General features: G+C 48.3%; 1 protein-coding gene across 1 annotated transcript in view; it reads left to right on the top strand.

Annotated features, from left to right (window-relative positions):
* itgav (integrin, alpha V) overlaps window positions 1-19,179 on the top strand; it is a 200,121-nt gene that overhangs the window by 132,982 nt on the left and 47,960 nt on the right. Inside the window, exons 18-22 of the mRNA XM_038789214.1 lie at window positions 1,038-1,175; window positions 2,074-2,141; window positions 2,534-2,681; window positions 5,024-5,116; window positions 6,794-6,873. Coding sequence (XP_038645142.1) covers window positions 1,038-1,175; window positions 2,074-2,141; window positions 2,534-2,681; window positions 5,024-5,116; window positions 6,794-6,873 — 527 coding nt within the window. The remainder of the gene's footprint in view (window positions 1-1,037; window positions 1,176-2,073; window positions 2,142-2,533; window positions 2,682-5,023; window positions 5,117-6,793; window positions 6,874-19,179) is intronic.

Here is a 19,179-nt window from a genome sequence, read left to right as displayed (position 1 = left end):
TCAATCTCACCGCGCGTGCACACCCTCAATCTCACGTGCACACCCTAGCTCTCACACCCATGTGCACACCCTCACTCCCATGCACACACCCTCTCTCATTCCCACATGCACACCTTCACTCTCACAGACCCAAGTGCTCATGCTCACTCTCTCTGAAATTAAATATTGATGAATTTGGAAATGCACAATTAGAAAGGAAAATTAAGTATGTTTTCAATAAAAAATATATAGCTCATCTTTCTCTTTTGAATCTTGATTAGCCTGCTAGACATCTCCTATTTTATCCTTTATTTAAGGATGTTTTTGTTGGTGATTGGCTGAATATGAACAGCTGCAAGTACCAAAGTACTTTTTTAAATGAAAGGCCTGTTGTAATGTAAGAGAGGTGTTAGAGTAGGTACTTTACTTACTATAGCATTCTCTGAAAATATATTGATCTGTTGTATATCAGCTGCTTTAATCTGCTGCAGCAGAAACTTCTGTAGTGTGGTTTGATTCTAAGTTTTACTTGGAAATAGCTGATGCAGAGATATTGGCATGTCATCATTACTAGTGCAATCTGGGGGGGGGGGGGGATTGTATTATACAGCTGTATGTCACCATGACGTTGGAAGTCCTCATGCAATTATGGTATCACAGTTCATGTCTCCATTATGGTGGACATTGACAACCTGAAACTCTCAGGCAGGGTTTTCCGGCTTCCACATGGCATGTTTCCTGGCAGTAGATGCGACATCCCATTGGCCACTGGTGCAATCTTCCAGTCCTTTTGATGCCTACGCTGTTTTGCCTGGCTCATCCATCCCGCCACTGGGAACCCGCAGCAGGAGGCTCACTTTCGGCAGACTGGAAAATCCTGCCGGTGGGAAGCTTGGCCAAAAAATCCCATTCTCAGTTTCTGAAATTTGAAATGGCTTGATGTTTCATAAAGTGTGTAGAACATGATGTATTTTATCATTTATCAGCTGGTCAGAATTTATTTGCATTTGAAGGACATAATATTTACTAAATTAAATGTTTTATCTTTTAATTCATAGGATGAGAGTGAGTTCAGAGACAAATTGGCTCCTATTGTTATCTACATGGAGTACACCCTAGATGTAAAAGCTTCATCAGAGCAAAATGGACTACAACCAATCCTCAATCAATTTGCCCCAAATGATATCACGAAACAGGTCAGTAACATACGCATCTACTGCTCCATGAACATACCTAGTTATCTGCATGTTTGGTGATTTCTTTTCTTGCACGTGCTTTTTAACCCAATGGGTTTAAAGTGCTAAATATTGCTAAAATTAACTTTTATCCCTTTCTTCAATTTATTTCTCTCTGTCCCTTTTCCCAAAGCCCTCCAAATGTTCAGGCCATGGATCATTCCCTGGCCATTAAAGCAGGTAAGGAACCTGATTGACCCATGCATCGATGTAAACAAACTCATTTTAGGAGGTGCACAAGAGCAGTCTGTTTGACTGCAATGAAACATTCCTACCCTGAAAGGGAAGTGCCAGGTTTCAACTCACAGCTATTTCATTTTTCGTTCCCCATGCCCTTCCCAATCTCTCATCTCTGATACGTACCTGAGATAGGAACTCAGTGATCTATAATAGGAACTTTTTCTCATTTGCTTTTCACATTAATACATATAGACCTATTTTGAGAATTTCCTTAATGTAAGATGCAATATTTTGAACAATCCTTGCAGATCATTTATTTAGCTTGCTTACAGCAGAACCATTTTCTTGCAGTACATGATTTTGATTTGATCAAACCACAGTCTGTACAGGAGCTTGGAATAATGCTATTTTTCTGACAGTTCATCTTAATACTGTTTGTGTGTCTTGGTGATTGCTCAATACAAAGTTTGCATTCTCCACTGACTGGAAAATTGTTATGTAGCTTCTCACAAAACTTTTCTTATTATGTTATTTAGCATAGGAAATAATATTACTTTATTCTTAATAAATCATTTGTTCCAAATTAAATCAAGTTGTATTCTGGGGGTCAAGTGTGATTTGACCAAACTACTGTTCCAATCATGGATCATTATTTGATTGTTTTCTTTCCCTTTTTCAGGCAAGCATTTTACTGGATTGTGGTGATGACAACATCTGTAAACCTGATCTTAAACTCTCTGTGCAAGGGTATGTTCAAATAACTACAACAGCCCATTTCTTTAATTCTGTTATTACAATATTTTTTTAATCAGATTTTTCAAATAGGTGAACTGTTTTAACTTGCTGTGTAATAATTTTTTAATTTTTAAAAATTTTTTTATTACTTTATCTGAGTTACAAAGCCAGGGCTCAGAGTGTGGACAGAGGCGAACCCCTAATCCAGCTCCTTGCCTGCTCCAAAAATCAATTCAAATTGAATCCAATTCATGGTCCCCATAAAGGAGACATACCAGATCTGAGCCAAAAGGCTTAATCTACGCTCGATCTTAGCCAAAAGGCCGAGAAGCGATACTTGCTGTGTAATACTTGATGCTCTAAATTTAAAAATGGTGCTCACTTATGGCACATTTCCTCTTCAGGGATCGAAAACAGCTGTACATCGGTGATGATAATCCCTTAACTCTGACTATAAATGCACAAAATGAAGGTGAAGGAGCCTATGAAGCTGAACTGCACATCGTGTTACCACCACACACAGATTATGTTGGGGTCGTTCGCAACAATAAAGTAGGCAATTTGAACAATTTGTGTATTAAAGTTGTGTGCCTTGCGGAGGTACCAGTGGATTCTAACTCTATAATTTGTGTGGCAGCAAAACTCAGAATTATCACACCTATATAAATATTAACATACACTTCCAGAACAATTCCTCATATTTTCACTAAATACAAAAGGCAAGTGACTGAAATAGTAATTTTAGAATGCTTCAAGAATACAAATGGGGTTTTAAAATAACCTAAACTATTGATGATCGCATGAGAAATGTATTTCTCACAATGAATGTAAGTTAATGCCTCCTCCCTCCCCTGGTGACAAATTTTAAGGCTGGTGGGACATTTAATCAGGGATGAGGGATTAGGGTGGGGACCCCATCGTCTTCCTACCACTTGCCTTAATAAGTCTGGGGCAGGAAGGCTCATGGACAGCCTTCCTGCCCAGATGTAATTGAGGCCCTTAAGTAGGAAAGTAATGCCCCTTAAGGGCATCATCCTACTACTGCTCAAATCTAACCACCTACAGGCAGGTAAGTCATCACTCAAAAAGAAGCTCAAAAAGAAATCCAACTTTAAATACATAATACGGCAGGCCAAACCAGTGAAGGCAACATGAGGCTCTCGCCAGTTCTCCAGCTAGTGAATCAGAACCCCTCAACCTGGAATAAGTATTGGCCCATGTGTACAGTTAATAAATTAAATTGTTTCATAGATAACAGAAATGTTAACTGATTTGATTTGGACTGCACAGATGCTGTAGCATTATTGGTATGAATTAAAATTGTCGCACTCTATTACAATAATACCTCTTCCACCAAGACGAAAAGGCCAGCAAGCCCATTGGAACACCACCATTTGTAAGTTGTCCTCCAAGTGACACACCATCCTGACTTGGATCAATATCACTGTAACTTCACTGGAGCTTGCTCAAAAGCTTGGAACTTACTTCCTAACAACACTGTGGGGGTACCCACATCACATGGATTGTAGCAATTCAAGACGGCAACTCAACACCACTTTTTCCAGAGCAATAAATGCTGACTATGCCTGTGCTGTCCACATCCCATGAATTATTAAGTACTTAATGAGCAAAAAATAGACATGGATTGCTAAACCAATAACGATGACCACACTGCAGGCACTGAAGTGCCTGTAGACCCCGGGGGTTAAGGGACATGTCTGGGGATTGTCCCCTAGCACCCTGGAAGGGGGGGGGGGGTCTGTTGTCCGGGTGTGGGGGACTTGATAAAGGATGCCCCGTTTGCAGATTCCTGGCATTGCATTCCTGATTAGATTTTATTTACTAATAACCCAAAGCTGAAAGTAGCAAGTTAGACAATTTTATATTGGGGGTTATTGACCCATAAGGGATAATTAAGGAATATAAAACCAAAAGTATGCTTTAAAGTACCACTTTACTAATGCACTGTGAAAATGATAGATTGCTTGCAAATCGTGCTGGAAACAAATTATAGAAAAAGTACAGAAAACCCACTCTCACTTTAGGGAACTTGGTTTTTTACCTTTTTCAATAATCAAAGTCATCATCAAATTGAAATATACAATTAAAAAGCTATGTATAGTAAATGCAACTTGAACTTCTTTAATGGCATTTGATATCTAAAATAGAGGCTTTATTGAAGTTGGTGTTAAATGTGTTACGAAATTTAGATATTTGACAATGACAGCAAATTCACGGTTGCAACAAGTTAACTACCTTTTAGAAATTTATCTTTCAAAAATAGACAGAAAGGTATGTAGAAATGATTCAAAGAATGAGTTGATTTGCAATGAAAAACAAAAAATTCAGACGTGGAATTATCACGGGAAGTTGAATGCAGAAGTAAGAAGACATATGTTCAATCAATTTTGATTATTTACTTATTTGATTATTTACTTACTCTAGGCCTCGGGTCACTGTCCGTGTGGAGTTTGCACATTTTTCCCTTGTTTACGTGGGTCTCACCCCAGAAGCAAAGATGTGCAGGGTAGGTTGAATTGGCCACGCTAAATTGCCCCTTAATTGGAAAAAATGGTTTACAAAAACATTTACTACTTTAGTAAATACTTTAGTAAATACTACAGTATTTTCAAACTGAAGAATTAGTTTAACCTTGTAAAAGGTTCAAAATAACTCAATTGAAATTCTAGAATGCACATTTGCTTCCATATGAAAACAAGCTTCTGAGCTACATTTGTTTAGATGTGGGAACAGGTTGGCTAGCTGAGCTATTGAGCAATTATATCATTATGTTTCAAACCCCAGGAACTGACATTTTAGAAAGGTGTTATGGGGTAAACTCTTTATTTACAATTGATGCTGAAAACAGTGAGTGCATCTTCTTTATTTTTCAGAGTCTCACGAGATTGTCCTGTGCTTACAAGGCAGAAAATAAAACCCAGTCTGTAGTTTGTGACCTTGGAAATCCTATGAAAGCTGGAACAAATGTAAGAAATATCATCTTGATACTTGGAGGAATTATTACTCATGATTTTTTTGCTAGTTGCATTGTATCAATACAGATAAGATTCCTTGTATAACTCACCATTTAGCTTCCTCCTTCCATACCCCAACCCTACCTCCTTAAGTATCTGTCCCTGGGAAAAAACTCTCCTCCAATTAGTTTACAACTGCGTTTTCAAAATTTCAATTGTTCGGCCTTTGTCTCTTCATTTGTCACACATTTCTGCAGCTACTGATTTACTCAACTGCATCCTCACCACCATCTTTGATGCTCCCAATAAAACAATTATTCTCTCTCACCCTGGCTGACATAGCAATAATTTCTGCTCCCTTCAGTCCAAGGGATGCAGTCTTAAAAAGATATGGTGGATAACTTGATTATCTCCCCCCCCACACAAACGGGGACCAGACTGAATGGCATTTGTGGGGGTCGCCTAGGGGATCGGAGGCCCCAACAGCATGCCCTTTGGGCAGGGTGGTGCCCTGCACTGCTGGTGTCACCTGGGTACCCTGGCACCGCTAGATGGCCTGGGCAGTGCCAGGGTCCCAGGTCAGCGGTGCAAAGCTGGCTTTTCCGCATATTTGCAATTGGGTCAGGGGTGCCCTGCGTGTGTGTTCAGGGGCTGTGGAGGGCGCCCCCTTGGGGAGCCTCCCATAGTGCATTTGGCTGGGGGGAGGTCAGGGTTCGCTTCTGGTGCCTCGGAATGGTGTTCCAATCTCTCGCTGCACTGTGGAGTTACGGCTGCGCGTTTTCCGTTGAGGCCCCTTATACAACACGAGTCACATTGAATAACCCTGTGTTTCTCAGCACTGCGAGCACCGGGAAACATGCCTGATGTTCGGTATGGGACTTTGTTCCCGTTTGATTGAATCGAACCCGATGATTCTATATCAGTGTTCCTCTAATTCTGGCCTCTTGCGCATTTCCAATTTTATTTGCGTCACCATTGGTGACCTTGCCTACAGTCTCTAGAATACTCTCCCTACACCTTTCTGTTTCTCTCCCTTCCTTCCCTCCCTCAAGACATTTCGGAAAACAAACATCTTTGACCACAATTGTCTCCTAAGATTCACACCTTAATTGTTTTCTTTTGTCGCTACTAGAAATGATAGGTGAGTGCAGCCACTGCACCAATAGTTTGTCTCATCTAACCTAGCATCTCCTTCTGTGGCTTGATCTCATATATGTTGTTCATAATGCTCCTCTGAAGCATCTTGGGATGTTTTATTATATTAAAGGTGCTATATAAACGTAAGTTGCTGTTGAATGAAATAGCTTAATAATTTTGATCAGCATTCTCCTCTGGCATGACTGCCAAAATAAGACCTGGGACTTGCTATGGCAGGCCCATGAGAAGAATGCGGCCCTCTGTGCTAGCCTTTGAACACGGGATGCAGATCTAATCTGGATTCCAGACTTAAATTAAAAACATGGTGGTGAGCCCTTTGTTTCACTTCTTTGCATGCACCTATTTGTCAATGGCCTGATGCATTCTAGGCTATCTGACTCTCCCTTGGGAAAAGGGAAGAGGCAGGGGCATGGAAAAATATGTCCTTGAGCAACTTTCCAGCCATTTTACAGGTACACGAACAGTAGAGTCTAGTGGTCAATGTGCGTTATTCAACAATTGAAGGATTTGTAATTGATTTTTGTTCCTTAGCTCTTAGCTGGTCTCCGATTCAGTGTGCGTGAGCTGCAAGAGGTTGAGGCAGCTGTTACTTTTAACCTGCAAATCCGAAGGTAGGTTTTCGTCTTTACCAACTATTATGGATCTTGTCTATTACTGCATTTGTTGGACATTATAGATTGTGAGCAGGTTAATGAGATCTGTACCTTTGTCACTCAGGATAGTTGAATGCAGCATGAAGAACAACCATACTAATATTTTGTCTCCACATTATTCTAAGGGTGTCTTAATTATCTTTAATGCTTCTCAACAACCATTAAACCAATTTCCAGTGCAGAAATGAAGGCAAATCTGAGAGTGAACTAGATTTCCATTTTACAGTGGGTAATTTTAATATATCAACTCCAAAAAACACCTGGCTTTTTTAGGCGAAATCGGACTGTTTTCAAGCTCTGTGCTATATCTGATACCAAGATGACCTGCTGATTTCATCCCTGCCATCACTAAAACCACCTGCTCCACCTCCATAATATCACCTAATTCTGCCCATGCTTTAGCTCAGAGGTTTGCAATCCGTGTGCCGCATACTGGTGTGCAGTGAAGACTCCACAGGTGTGCCACAGAATAAGGTTGAAAATGATTATGCATTAATGTAAATAAACAAATCTACTCTTTGTTTTCAGCTCCGTGGTCGATAACTCCAAATCCCGATGAACCTCGAGCCTTCCACGCATGTGCCAATTGGGAATGGGCTGCACACGTGTGGTTCGGATTGTTTTATGTTAGTAATCTGAACCGTGCATGCGCCGGCTGAGAATTGGCCACACAAACGTGGTTCAGAATTTATAACACTGGTCATGCACATGGGCCTAATTGATATAAAAAATCAGAACTGCGCATGTGTGACCAGTTCCCGGCCGGCGCATGCACGGTTAGGATTATCAACATAAAACATTCCGAACCATGCATTTGCGGCCCTTTCCTGACTGACGCATGAGATCCTGTTCTTTGGAAATTGGAGATGCCGACCTCAGAGTTGAAAACAAAGGGGCTGTGCGTCTGTGCAAACAGCAAACACATAAAAAGGGCACAAAAGCCTGGGAGAAGTGAGGGAGAAGAAGAGAGGTTGGGAAAAAAGACATTGAGAAGTAAAAAAACCTATTCCCAGTAAAGGAAGAAGAAACAGGAAACAGTAACGTTAAGAAACAGGCCCCAATATTATATTTGACACTCATGTTAAGAAAGCTAAGGCTTTCAATATAAACTTCTTAAACTAATGAAAATTATATTAAATGGTGGCTTGATATGTTTTTAGTAAGTTTTGGAGACAAAAGGGGCGCGATTCTCCGCTTCCCAGGCCGGTGCCCACCGATCGTCGGGCCGGCGTCTCCAAGAGACGCACTCTTTCCCCTCCACTGCCCCGCAAGATCAAGCCGCCATGTCTTGTGGGGCAGCGGAGGGGAAGACGGCAACCGCGCATTCGCGGGTTGGAGCCGGCCAACCTGCGCATGCCGCGTCATTCTCGGCGCGCCGTCTTGACGCCAGCGTCAAGGCCCGGCGGGCGAGTATGACAAAACGCCGCTCCTAGCCCCCCGGAGGGGGGAGAATAGGGGCGAGGAGCAGCCTCCGACGCCGTCGTGAAACACTCCGGGTTTCACGACGCCGTCGGCCGTTGCAGAGAATTCCGCCCAAAGCTTTTGCGAGAGGGCAATTCAGTTGGAGAAAATGTGCCTCAAAAAGTCTTATAGTTGTAAAAGTGTGCCATGACGTAAAACAGGTTGGAAACCACTGCCGTAGCTTATCCACCACAGATGCCCTCATCCATGCCTTTGTTAATCCTACAGTTTAATTTTCAAATGTCCTTGGGGGGGGTGGACGTTTTGCAAGGTAATAGCAAGCTCTGTCGCGGGTGCCATCTGTCTTTGAGCATTTCAAATTAGAGCCTGTTCCTTGCCTCTGTGCAATGCCTGCCCCCACTAATTGGGTGACAAGCTTGCTTCCGACCTAGTTGGTGGCTTTCAGGAACACGGTTACAGCATGTGGTCAGGACTCAGAAATGATTTGGGAATGGACGCAGGTTCCCAACCACAGGTTGAAATTAAGCTTCTAGACTTGACCATTCAAATACTCTCCTGGCTAGCCTCCCATCTTTCCCTCTGCAAAGGCAATCCAAACCTCTGCTGCCCGTATCCTAAAACCCTGTTTATCCATCAATCCTGTGCTCACTGAATCACATTGGCACCCGATTGAACGGTGTCCCGATTTTAACATTCTCATCCGCTTTTTAAAATCTGTCCACCGTCTTGTCCTCCGCAGCTATTGTAGTGAACTCTTCCATCCGTACAGCATTCTGAGATATCTGCACTCCACCAATTCTGGCCTTGCGCATATTTCCAATTTTAATTGATCCACTACTAGCAGGTAGTGAGCCACTGCCCTGGAATTGCCTCCTTGAAGCCTTCCATCTCTATTCCTTCTTTAACATGCTCCTTGCAACTTATATTGTTAACTAAGCTTTTGGGAATGTGTCCTATGTCCTCCACCCCATGTCTCTGAAACTCCACCCCAGTGATTGTCAGAGCCATTGACTCTCAATTAGTTCACATGCCAGTCTAATTAGACTGCACAGTTAGTAACCAATTCTTATTGGAACAAAGGGAGTTTCTGACTCTTAAAATCAAAAAGGAAGAATACACCCAAGGTATAACAACCATAGTATGCTTGAAATTGATATTTTGTTCTAAATTTAAGGTTACCTTCAAAAGGATAAGAAATAAATTGAAACTAAAATCAAAAGCTGAGATATTTAAATCATCGACAGCCACAGAGAGGTGCCTGAAGATTGGAGGGTAGCAAATGTTGTGCCCTTGTTTAAAAAGGGCTGTAGGGATAAGCCTGGGAACTACAGACCAGTTAGCCGTACGTCTGTAATGGTTAAGTTATTAGAAGATATTCTGAGGGACAGGATCTACAGTCATTTAGACAGGCAAGGGCTAATTAGGGAAAGTCAACATGGCTTTGAAAGGGGAAAGTCATGCCTCATGAATTTGATTGAGTTTTTTGAAGGGGTAACCAAGAAGGTAGATGAGGGCAGTGTGGTCGACATTGTCTACAAGGACTTTAGGAAGGCCTTTGACAAGGTACCGCATGGTATGTTGTCGCAAAAGGTTAAATCTCACTTAATCCAGAGTGAGAGAGCCAATTGGATACAAAATTGGTTTGGAAACTGAAGCGAAAGGGTGGTTGTGGAGTGTTGTTTTTCAAACTGGAGGCCTGTGGCCAGCAATGTGCCTCAGGGATCAGTGCTGGGTCCACTCTTATTTGATATATATATTAATGATTTGGATGAGAATGTAGGAGGCATGGTTAATAAATTTGCAGATGACACCAAGATTGGTGGCATGGTGGATAGTGAAGAAGGTTATATAAGATTGCAACAGGATCTTGACCAATTGTGCCAGTTGGCCGATGAATGGCAGATGAAGTTTAATTTGGATAAATGTGAGGTGATGCATTTTGGTAGATAGAATCGGGGCAGGACCTAATCAGTTAACGGTAGGGTGTTGGGAGAGTTATAGAACAAAGATATATGAATACAGGTTCATAGCTCCTTGAAGGTGGAGTCGCAGGTGGACAGTGTGTTGAAGAAGACATTCAGCATGCTAGGTTTTATTGGTCAGAATATTGAATACAGGAGTTGGGACGTCTTGATGAAGTTGTACAAGGAATTGGTAAGACCACACATGGAATACTGTGTTCAGTTCTGACCACCGTATTATAGGAAGGATATTTCTAAACTAGAAAGAGTGTAGAAGAGATATATGAGGATGCTACCAGGATTTGATGGTCTGAGTTCTAAGGCGAGGCTGGATAGGCTGGGACTTTTTTTACCTGGAGCGGAGGAGCCTTAGGGGTGATCTTATAGAGGTCTATAAAATAATGAGGAGCAGAGATAAGCTAGATAGTCAACATCTTGTCCCAAAGGTAGAGGAGTCTAGAAATAGAGGACATAGGTTTAAGGTGAGAGGGGATACAAAAGAGACCAGAGGGGAAATTTCTTCACACAGAGAGTAGTGAGCATCTGGAACGGGGGGGGGGGGGGGGGGGGGGGGGAAGCAGTTAGACAGTTACATCGGCAGGGTGGGTAAAGAGGGATCAGGGCCAAATGCAGGCAAGTGGGAGTAGCTTAGTGATAGAAACTGGGTGGCATGGACAAGCTGGGCCGATGGGCCTGTTTCCATGCTGTAAGCATCTATGACTTTATGAAAATACTAAGTTGCTGATGATCTGAAATAAAAATGCTGGAAAAGCTCAAGAAATAAATTGATCAGAGAAAACTGGACTGAACTGTTAATGGGTAAAACTACAGGCAAATGGTGAGAAGTAGTCAAATAATTATTTGGTACCACACAAATCTGTACAGACCAATAAAGACAAAGGGTGCGATTCTCCAGAAAGATTTCTAGTGTAGCGAGCGGGAATTGCTGCGAGCTTCCTGGCGCTCTGCCCAGCAAGGCCGGCAACACTATTCAATGTTAATTGGTCCACTTAACAAGGCCTCACAGGCTTCTTGCCGCAAGTGAAGGTCAATGACCTACTCCGGGCAGCATGAGTGAGTAGATCCCTCCCCACCACCACCACTGTGAACAACGCGTGTGGCTAACGATGCCCTTCTCAGGAAAAGCTCTCCCGCAATCGCTGAGAGAGGGCCCAGACTGGCAGTGGTGTGCCAGACATCAGGATCCTCACCATCTTCGAGGTGACCGGTGTGGCCAACGATCGGGTGGTCACCAATGCTGAGGCTCGTGGACGCCGCAGAGGTGAGGAACCACTGGGCCCACCCGGAGGATCTGTCAAACGTGAATGGTTATTGCCTTACTGACTGACCCATCCCTCCCACTGACCACGGGCGAAATTCTCCCCTACCCGACGGGGCGGGGGATCCCAGCGTAGCGGAGTGGCGCCAACCACTCCGGCGCGGGCCTCCCCAAACGTGCGGAATTCTCCGCGCCGGAGTGGCTCCCGCTCTGCCGACTGGCGCCAACGGCATTTGGCGCCACGCCGATCGGCGTTGGGGCTGGCCGAAACGCCTTCATTGGTCGGCGTGCGTCCGCGCATGCAACGGAGCGTCAGTGGCCACTGATGTCACCACCGGCGCATGCACGGTGGAGGGGGTCTCTTCCGCCTCCGCCATGGCGGAGGCCGTGGCGGTGGTGGAAGAAAAAGAATGCTCCCACGGCACAGGCCCGCCCGCCGATCGGTGTGCCCCGATCGCTGGCCAGGCCACCATGGGGGCACCCCCCGGAGTCCGATGATCCCCCCGGGCCCGCTCCGCCGCCTGCTCCCGCCGGCACAGAGGTGGTTTAAGCCAGGTCGGTGGGAGAGGCCTGACAGCGGTGGGACTTCGGCCCATCGCTAGTCGGAGAATCGCCGCGGAGGGCCCGCCCACCGGCGGGGCGCGATTCCTGCCCCCGCCGATCCCTGCGGGGAGTCGGAGAATTCCACCACACATGTCCATTCTCCTGCAGGTCTTCCAGCCGACGGCACTGGCCCATCCCGGGTGGCACCCTTTCCAGTCTCCCATGAGACCCCTTCAGAGGAGAGCTCCGAGAATATCACTTCGCCGCGTCACAGCTCTTATCCCCACCCTGCACCAGCGCAGATACACACACCTCAGTGAGACGTGTTAGTGGTCAGGCTTCTGGGCACAATAAGGTGAGCACCACACTGCTGCTGATGTATATCAGGTGGAGGCAGGAACTTCCAGGCAAGACAGTAGTTGGGAGGTCTGCTGGATCCCAGAACCCAGCAAGTGTCGCAGCCTGATGCTGAGCTTGTGGAAGAGGTCATCCTGAACTTGATGGAGACATTAGGATCCGGCCGGGACATTGAGAGGGAGATGTCAGCGTCATTCCAGCAGATGGCGCTTGGAGGAGTCCCAGAGGCTATGGGCGCAGAAGATGTCGTCGGAAATGCATGGCACTGAGGCCAACACTGCTAGAGTGGCTACTGTGGAGAACCTGGTGCACAACGTCGGCATCATTAGCGAGGGTGTCCAAGGCATTGTGCAGTTGGTCACGCCCATGACTGAGGGTCTAGGCAGAATCTCCGCCTCGCTGGGGATGTCACCCAGTACCAGGCTGAGCTTGATGAGGTTCTGTGGAAAATGCCCCACTCTCAGTTGGGTAAGACTGAGGCACTGCGGAATTATTCCCAGTCGCAGGTGGGCATTGCATTGGCACTGAAGAACATGTCCCGGTCACTGAGGAGCATCGTCAAGAGTGTCAACATCATGAAAATTAAATTAAATTAAATGAAATGAAAAATGAAAATCGCTTATTGTCACGAGTAGACTTCAGTGAAGTTACTGTGAAAAGCCCCTCGTCGCCACATTCCAGCGCCTGTTCGGGGAGGCTGGTACGGGAATTGAACCGTGCTGGTGGCCTGCCTCGGTCTGCTTTAAAAGCCAGCGATTTAGCCCAGTGTGCTAAACCAGCATTCTGAGATATCTGGGGCAAAATTCTCCGACCCCACGCAGGGTCAGAGAATCGCCGGGGGCGGGAATCACGCCACGTCGAGCAGCGAGCCCCCGGCGGCGATTCTCCGGCCCGCGATGGGCCGAAATCCCGCCGCTGAGAGGCCTCTCCCGCCGCCGAGGTTTGAACCACCTCTGGTGGCGGCGGGTTCGGCAGAGCGAGCCTGGGGGGGGGGCGCGGGGCGATCGGGGCCCACCGATCGGTGGTCGGGCCAGTGCCTTGGGGGCACTCTTTCTCTTCCGCCACGGCCTCCGCCATGACGGAGGCAGAAGAGAATCCCCCAGCGCGCATGCGCCGGTGGTGACGTCAGCGGCAGGTGCCGCTGACGTCACCATCGGCGCATGCGCGAACCGGCGAAGGCCTTTCGGCCAGCCCCGGCGGCGGGCCTGAAAGGCCGCTGGTGCCGGTTTTCGCGCCAGTCGACGTGGTGCCAACCGCTCCGGCGCGGGCCTAGCCATTGACTCTGAATTAGTCCACATGTCCACATGAATTAGACCTTGGGGACCGCCAGGGCTGGCAGTGCCAGATGATACAGAGACCCATCCAATGGAGTGGCAACGATGGCTACCACCTCCCATGAGCTCACGTTAATTGAATGGAAGTGGGGCTTAAGTGATGATAATTGGTTTCTCACCACGCCACGAGATTCCGATTTGGTCTACGGGAGTGGGCTGATTGCATCGCAAACTTTTTGGTGCCTGACGCAGTTCTTGTATTCTGCCTCTCCTGCTGTTCTCCGGCCTCATTTCGCTTGAGCGAGAGCGTAATCTGGCTGGAGAATCATGTCCTTCAGTTTTACTTGGCTAGTTAAGTAACCATGGTCAACAGATGAGCTAAAAAGAGGTTCACACAAATGCAGGGAAAAGTAAAAATCAAGCAGACTGAGAAAGCTACTAAAATCATCAAAGGGAAACTAAAAAGGGGTTTATAAAGAGAATGTGAAAAATACTTGAACTGATCTCAAAGCTAATTGTAAAGATTGTATAAACAATTTCAAGGTAAGAGTAATAGGTAATGTGGATTTATTAATAACAAATGTGAATGAAATTATAATGGATAATAAGAAAACGGTAACTTGATAAATGAACAGTTTGGGGTGTGATAGCGAGAGGGATCTCCCGCGAGCTTCCTGACACTCAAATCGGCAAGGCCGTCACCACTATAAATTATGAATTGGTCCATTTTTGAGATTAAAAATAAATAAATTTGGAGTACCCAATTATTTATTTTCCAATTAAGGGAAAATTTAGTGTGGCCAATCCACATACCCTGCATATCTTTATTGGGTTGTGGGGGTGAGACCCATGCAGATATGGGGAGAATGGGCAAACTCCACAAGGACAATTAATTGGTCCACTTAACGAGGCCCCACTGGTTTCACGCTGCAAATGATGGTCCCACCGACTGATTGGCAGGGACCGCGCTCGCCAGCCCCCTCCTAACAAGGCAGAGCAGCACTTAAACCGCTCCTACACAATCAACCCCACTCAGCTCGCAGCCATACCACCCAGGAGACCAGCCCCATGATTTGGGGATGCTGACCTGGGCGGATTGTTGGATGTGGTAGAAGCCAGACGGGATGCTCTGTACCCCTGAGGGTCTCGGAGGGTCAGCCGCAGGGCAGTCAGTGCCGCCTGGGAGGAAGTGGCAACGGCAGTCAGCTTGGGGAGCATGACCAGGAGGACCAGCACCAAGTACCGTAAGACGATCAGCGACCTCTTCAAAGCCGCATGGGTGGGTTGACACCAGACTCCCTGCCCCCCTTGAGAATGCACCTGGCACCGCCCCCACCCAGCACCGTTCCGTGCCCAGGCCCATCCATGTCCAGCACTATTGACCATGCTATCCCACCCCCACATGCCCACACTCTTCAACCCCAGCAATGAACGAAGCTTGTGGCTCACGATGCCCCATCTGAGTCCCCGCTAGAGAAATTGGCCCATAACAGACGGAGAGGGCTCAGAGAGGCGGTGGGGCGCCGGACTTCAGATTCCTTGCCCCTTGCAAGGAATGGTTGCTGGAGGTCACGGGGATGGCCGAGGACAGATCTGTCACTGACTTAGAGGTTGGCATGTGGCGCAGAGGTGAGGTTACACCGGTCCCCACTTTGATGATCTGTCACTTGTGCGTTGTTAGTGCCATGCAGACTGACTTATCCCTCCCAATGTCCAAACGTCCATTCTCACGCAGGACCCTCATATGATGGTGCCGGCCCATCCGGTGTGGTTCACCCACCTCCCATAAGAACACCTTGGTGGGGAGCTCCGAGGACACCACCGTATTTGCAGCACAGCTATCATCCCCTCCATCAGCGCAGAGACACACACCTTGGTGCTTGACAGTAATGGACAGACTCTGGGGCATATTCTGGTGAGCACCACACAGTTGCCGATGTAATCAGGTGGAGGCAGCAGTGCCCAGGCAAGACAGCAGTCGGAGGTCTGCTCAATTCCAGGACCCAGCTAGATCCCAGTCAGGTGCTGAGCACCTGAACCAGGATTACCCGAGCTAATGGAGCGGTGTTAGTCAGAGGGGGATGTCAATGACATTCCAGCAGGTCCATAGCCGATTTGAGGAATCCCAGAGACTGCGGGTGCAGGAGATGGTGCCAGCAATGCATGGCACTGAGGCCAACACTGCAAGGGTGGTGACCGCAGTAGAGAACCTGGTGCATGATCTCAGCAGCATGAATGGGGGTGTCCAAGGCCATGGCTGAGTGCCTTGACATCATGTCCCAATCACTGGGGGACATGACCCAGTACCAGGTGCACTTTGGTGAGGCGCTCTAGAGCATGTCCCAGTCACCAAGGAGCATCGCTAAGGGCGTTGACGATGTGCTACAGATATTGGGGAACCGCCGGGACTGGCAGAGCCAGATGATGCAGGGGCAGCCGGGGCTCGATCCAGCTGTGCCTTCATCCCGGGGTGAACCCCAAGATCCTATGGGCACCGATCGGGAGGGCTAATGCTGGATGCCAACCCAGAATCACCAATAGGGATTGGCAATGATGCCCACCAGCTCCCCCGAGATCCATATCCTGACAACGGGATTCAGCACCGGTGCACTTGCTGGCGGAACATGGTGGCATGGGGCGGCAAGCGCCACCGGCAAGTGCGCTAGAGTCCCAGAGGACCCCTGCGGAGGCATTGAAGGCCACGGTAGGAGACAGGCTGCTTCCACATCTGATGTGCATCCTGGGGACACACCAAGGCACAGCAGTAGAGCACAGAAGGCTAGGCACATCGCAAATCACTGAGAGGGCACTGAGGGGGGTTGGGGAAGGGGGGAGGGTGCGTTGAGCATGCCTCTTATCCAGACATGGAGGTCCTGTGTACACCCCCACCTCCAGACTCCGGCAGGTGATGGGTGAGCAAGCTCAGCAGACAGGCAGGGGTCATATTATGGCATAGATTGAGGTGCACCAGCTCTCAGTTGATTATCATCAACCCCCTGCCCTCAGTGACCCTTTGACAGTGCCAACACCTTTCCCTTGAGTGAAGTTACACAAATCCTGTGAGGATGGAGGTGGGAGGGGAATGGGGGGTGAGGGAAGGGGAAAGGCTGAGAAGGATGGGAATCTGAGTAGTGGTGGGGAGGGGGGGGAATGGTGGATGTAGCCACATCCTACGTGAAACGGGCAAGGATGAAGGCCTACCTGGCCCTCTGGGCTGGCAGGCCCCTCGTCGCTACTGCCTGTCCTCCATCTACCAGCTGGTCCTCCCCGGGGACGTCCTCCAGTCCCTCCTGGTCCAGCACCTCCTCGTCCTCATCCTCCATCTCGGAGGTGGCCACATGTTCTTCCACCTCCACGTCGTCCTGCTGCTGTGGCAGGTTGTGGAGGACACAGCAGGGCACCACAAAGCGGGCGACCATCCAGGGGGTGTACTGCAGTGCACCACCAAAGTGGTTGAGGCTTTGGAATTGCATCTTGAGGAGTCCAATGCACCGCTCAGTGACACCCCCGGGTGGGGTTTTCACATAGGTCACCAGTCTCGAACTTGCGTCATTAGCCAGGTCCTCAGCGGGTATCCCTTATCCCCAAGAGCCAATCCCCATCCTGGGGTGGTCCTCAAAGAGGCCGGGGAAGTACAACTGCCCCAGGATGTCGCTGTCATGCACGCTCCCTGGGAAGCATATACACATGTGTATGATCTTCATGTTGGTGGTCGCACACAAGCTGGATGTTCAGGGAGTGGAACCTCTTCCTGTTGTTTAGGGCAGTCTCAGGTGGCCCGGTGAGCATGAGGCGACATGAGTTCCATCTATTAGCCCCAGGACTGGGGGCATCCTGTTGATGGCAGAGAATCCTGCTGGCCAGGTGTCTTGTTAGGCCTGGTCCAGGTAAACTTTTATTTAGATCACTGCCTGGGCAAATCTCTCGGATGCACTTGTGAGCTGCAGCTTGTGAGATGCTGCACCAGTCCCTGCTCGAGGCCTCGAATGATCCTGAAGCATAAATGTTCAGAGCTGCGGTGATCATGATGGGCACCGAGAGCGAGTATCCTCCTCGTCCTACACGTATTGCCAAGTCCGCAAGGACATGGCAAGGATGCCCTTGTTGAGGTGGAGCCTTCTGCTGCACATGCTGTACGTCTTCAGTTCGAAAATCCAACTATGCCTGTACGCTTTGGGCCGTCGCCGGCCTCCGCCCCTGGATTCCTCTTGGCCTATTGGGTGGCTGGGTCCGCAAGGTGTGGGGCAGGGCCCATGGGCCGCATCTCGCTTCTCTGTCGGCGCTGCTGTTGCCTTCTCCGCCATCTGGCCTCCTGGCCTGCCAGTAGTGCAGCTTCTGTAGGTCCAAGATATCGTCCATTGAATTGGGATAGGGTGTGAGACTGACAACCAGTGGCGCCTTCCTCTCCGGGACTCTCCATTCCTCCATTGCTCCTCTCTCCACCCCCACATTCCCTGTCATCAGACATGCCCTGCCCACCCACCCCCAGACGCAGCGGGGATCCCTGCTCACTGGACCCCACACCCTGTACCTCAGGCACTCATATGTAACATTACCTGGACCAGGCAGTGGTCTCCTTCCCGGTGCACACAACCACCATAAAAAAGGTCCTTGGTGCTAAGGCCCAGCCCCTGGGTGTGCGGAGGTTGGCTGCTGCATCCGTGGTGTTGCCTCCACACTGTTCAGGCACAGTGTCCAGGCATCACGGTCTGATTGGGATGCTAGATAATAACTCACATGCGCTACACGGCACTCCTATTCACGGGGATCGACTTGGGAGCTTTGAAGTGCTCAATTAAGTACAATTGTGCCAATTCCCAATTAGAAATAGCATTCAGCTGAGCAGACAGAGACCTGTGCGGTCAGTGGGAGTTATGGGTGGTCGGTGGTGCAGGGGTTGGGGTTCCGGAACGGGACCATACGGTCTAGGGGTCAGCATGGCGGACTTGCAGGCGCTGAGACACCCATCTCCCACCCCCCTCACCCGCCCCTCAGACGAGGCCATGGACGGCCACCCTCCAACAGCTCTGCAAACCCCTAGATGGCAGATGGCGGCCCACCCTGACCGGGACTGGGCCCCCGGGAGCACCTCCACCTCCGGGAGAACAACCCCATTGCCCCCCCCTCCCGCTCATTGCCCGGGAGCAAAGATGGCTACTCACCACCTGGGTTCCCCGCAGCAGCTCTTCCGCCAATTTCATATTTTTGAAAAGGAGTACTAATCGGCGCCTGCATGACCACTTGCTGGGGAGGCGGTTAGTTCATGGGAGGCCATTAGATAGGGTGTCGCTCCCGTTAATTGTTTGGAGATTGCACTTTAAGTATTGATTATCGGTTTATGGCCATGCTGTGGTGGGATCCTGATTTCGCCAACAGGAGCGAGCCGTTAGATCTCAACAGATCGGCATCTGGCGCGTCTCGATTTTGG

Source organism: Scyliorhinus canicula, chromosome 2 (assembly GCF_902713615.1).
Source record: "Scyliorhinus canicula chromosome 2, sScyCan1.1, whole genome shotgun sequence".
Lineage (NCBI taxonomy): Eukaryota > Metazoa > Chordata > Chondrichthyes > Carcharhiniformes > Scyliorhinidae > Scyliorhinus > Scyliorhinus canicula.
This window is presented reverse-complemented; position numbering and strand designations above follow the sequence as displayed.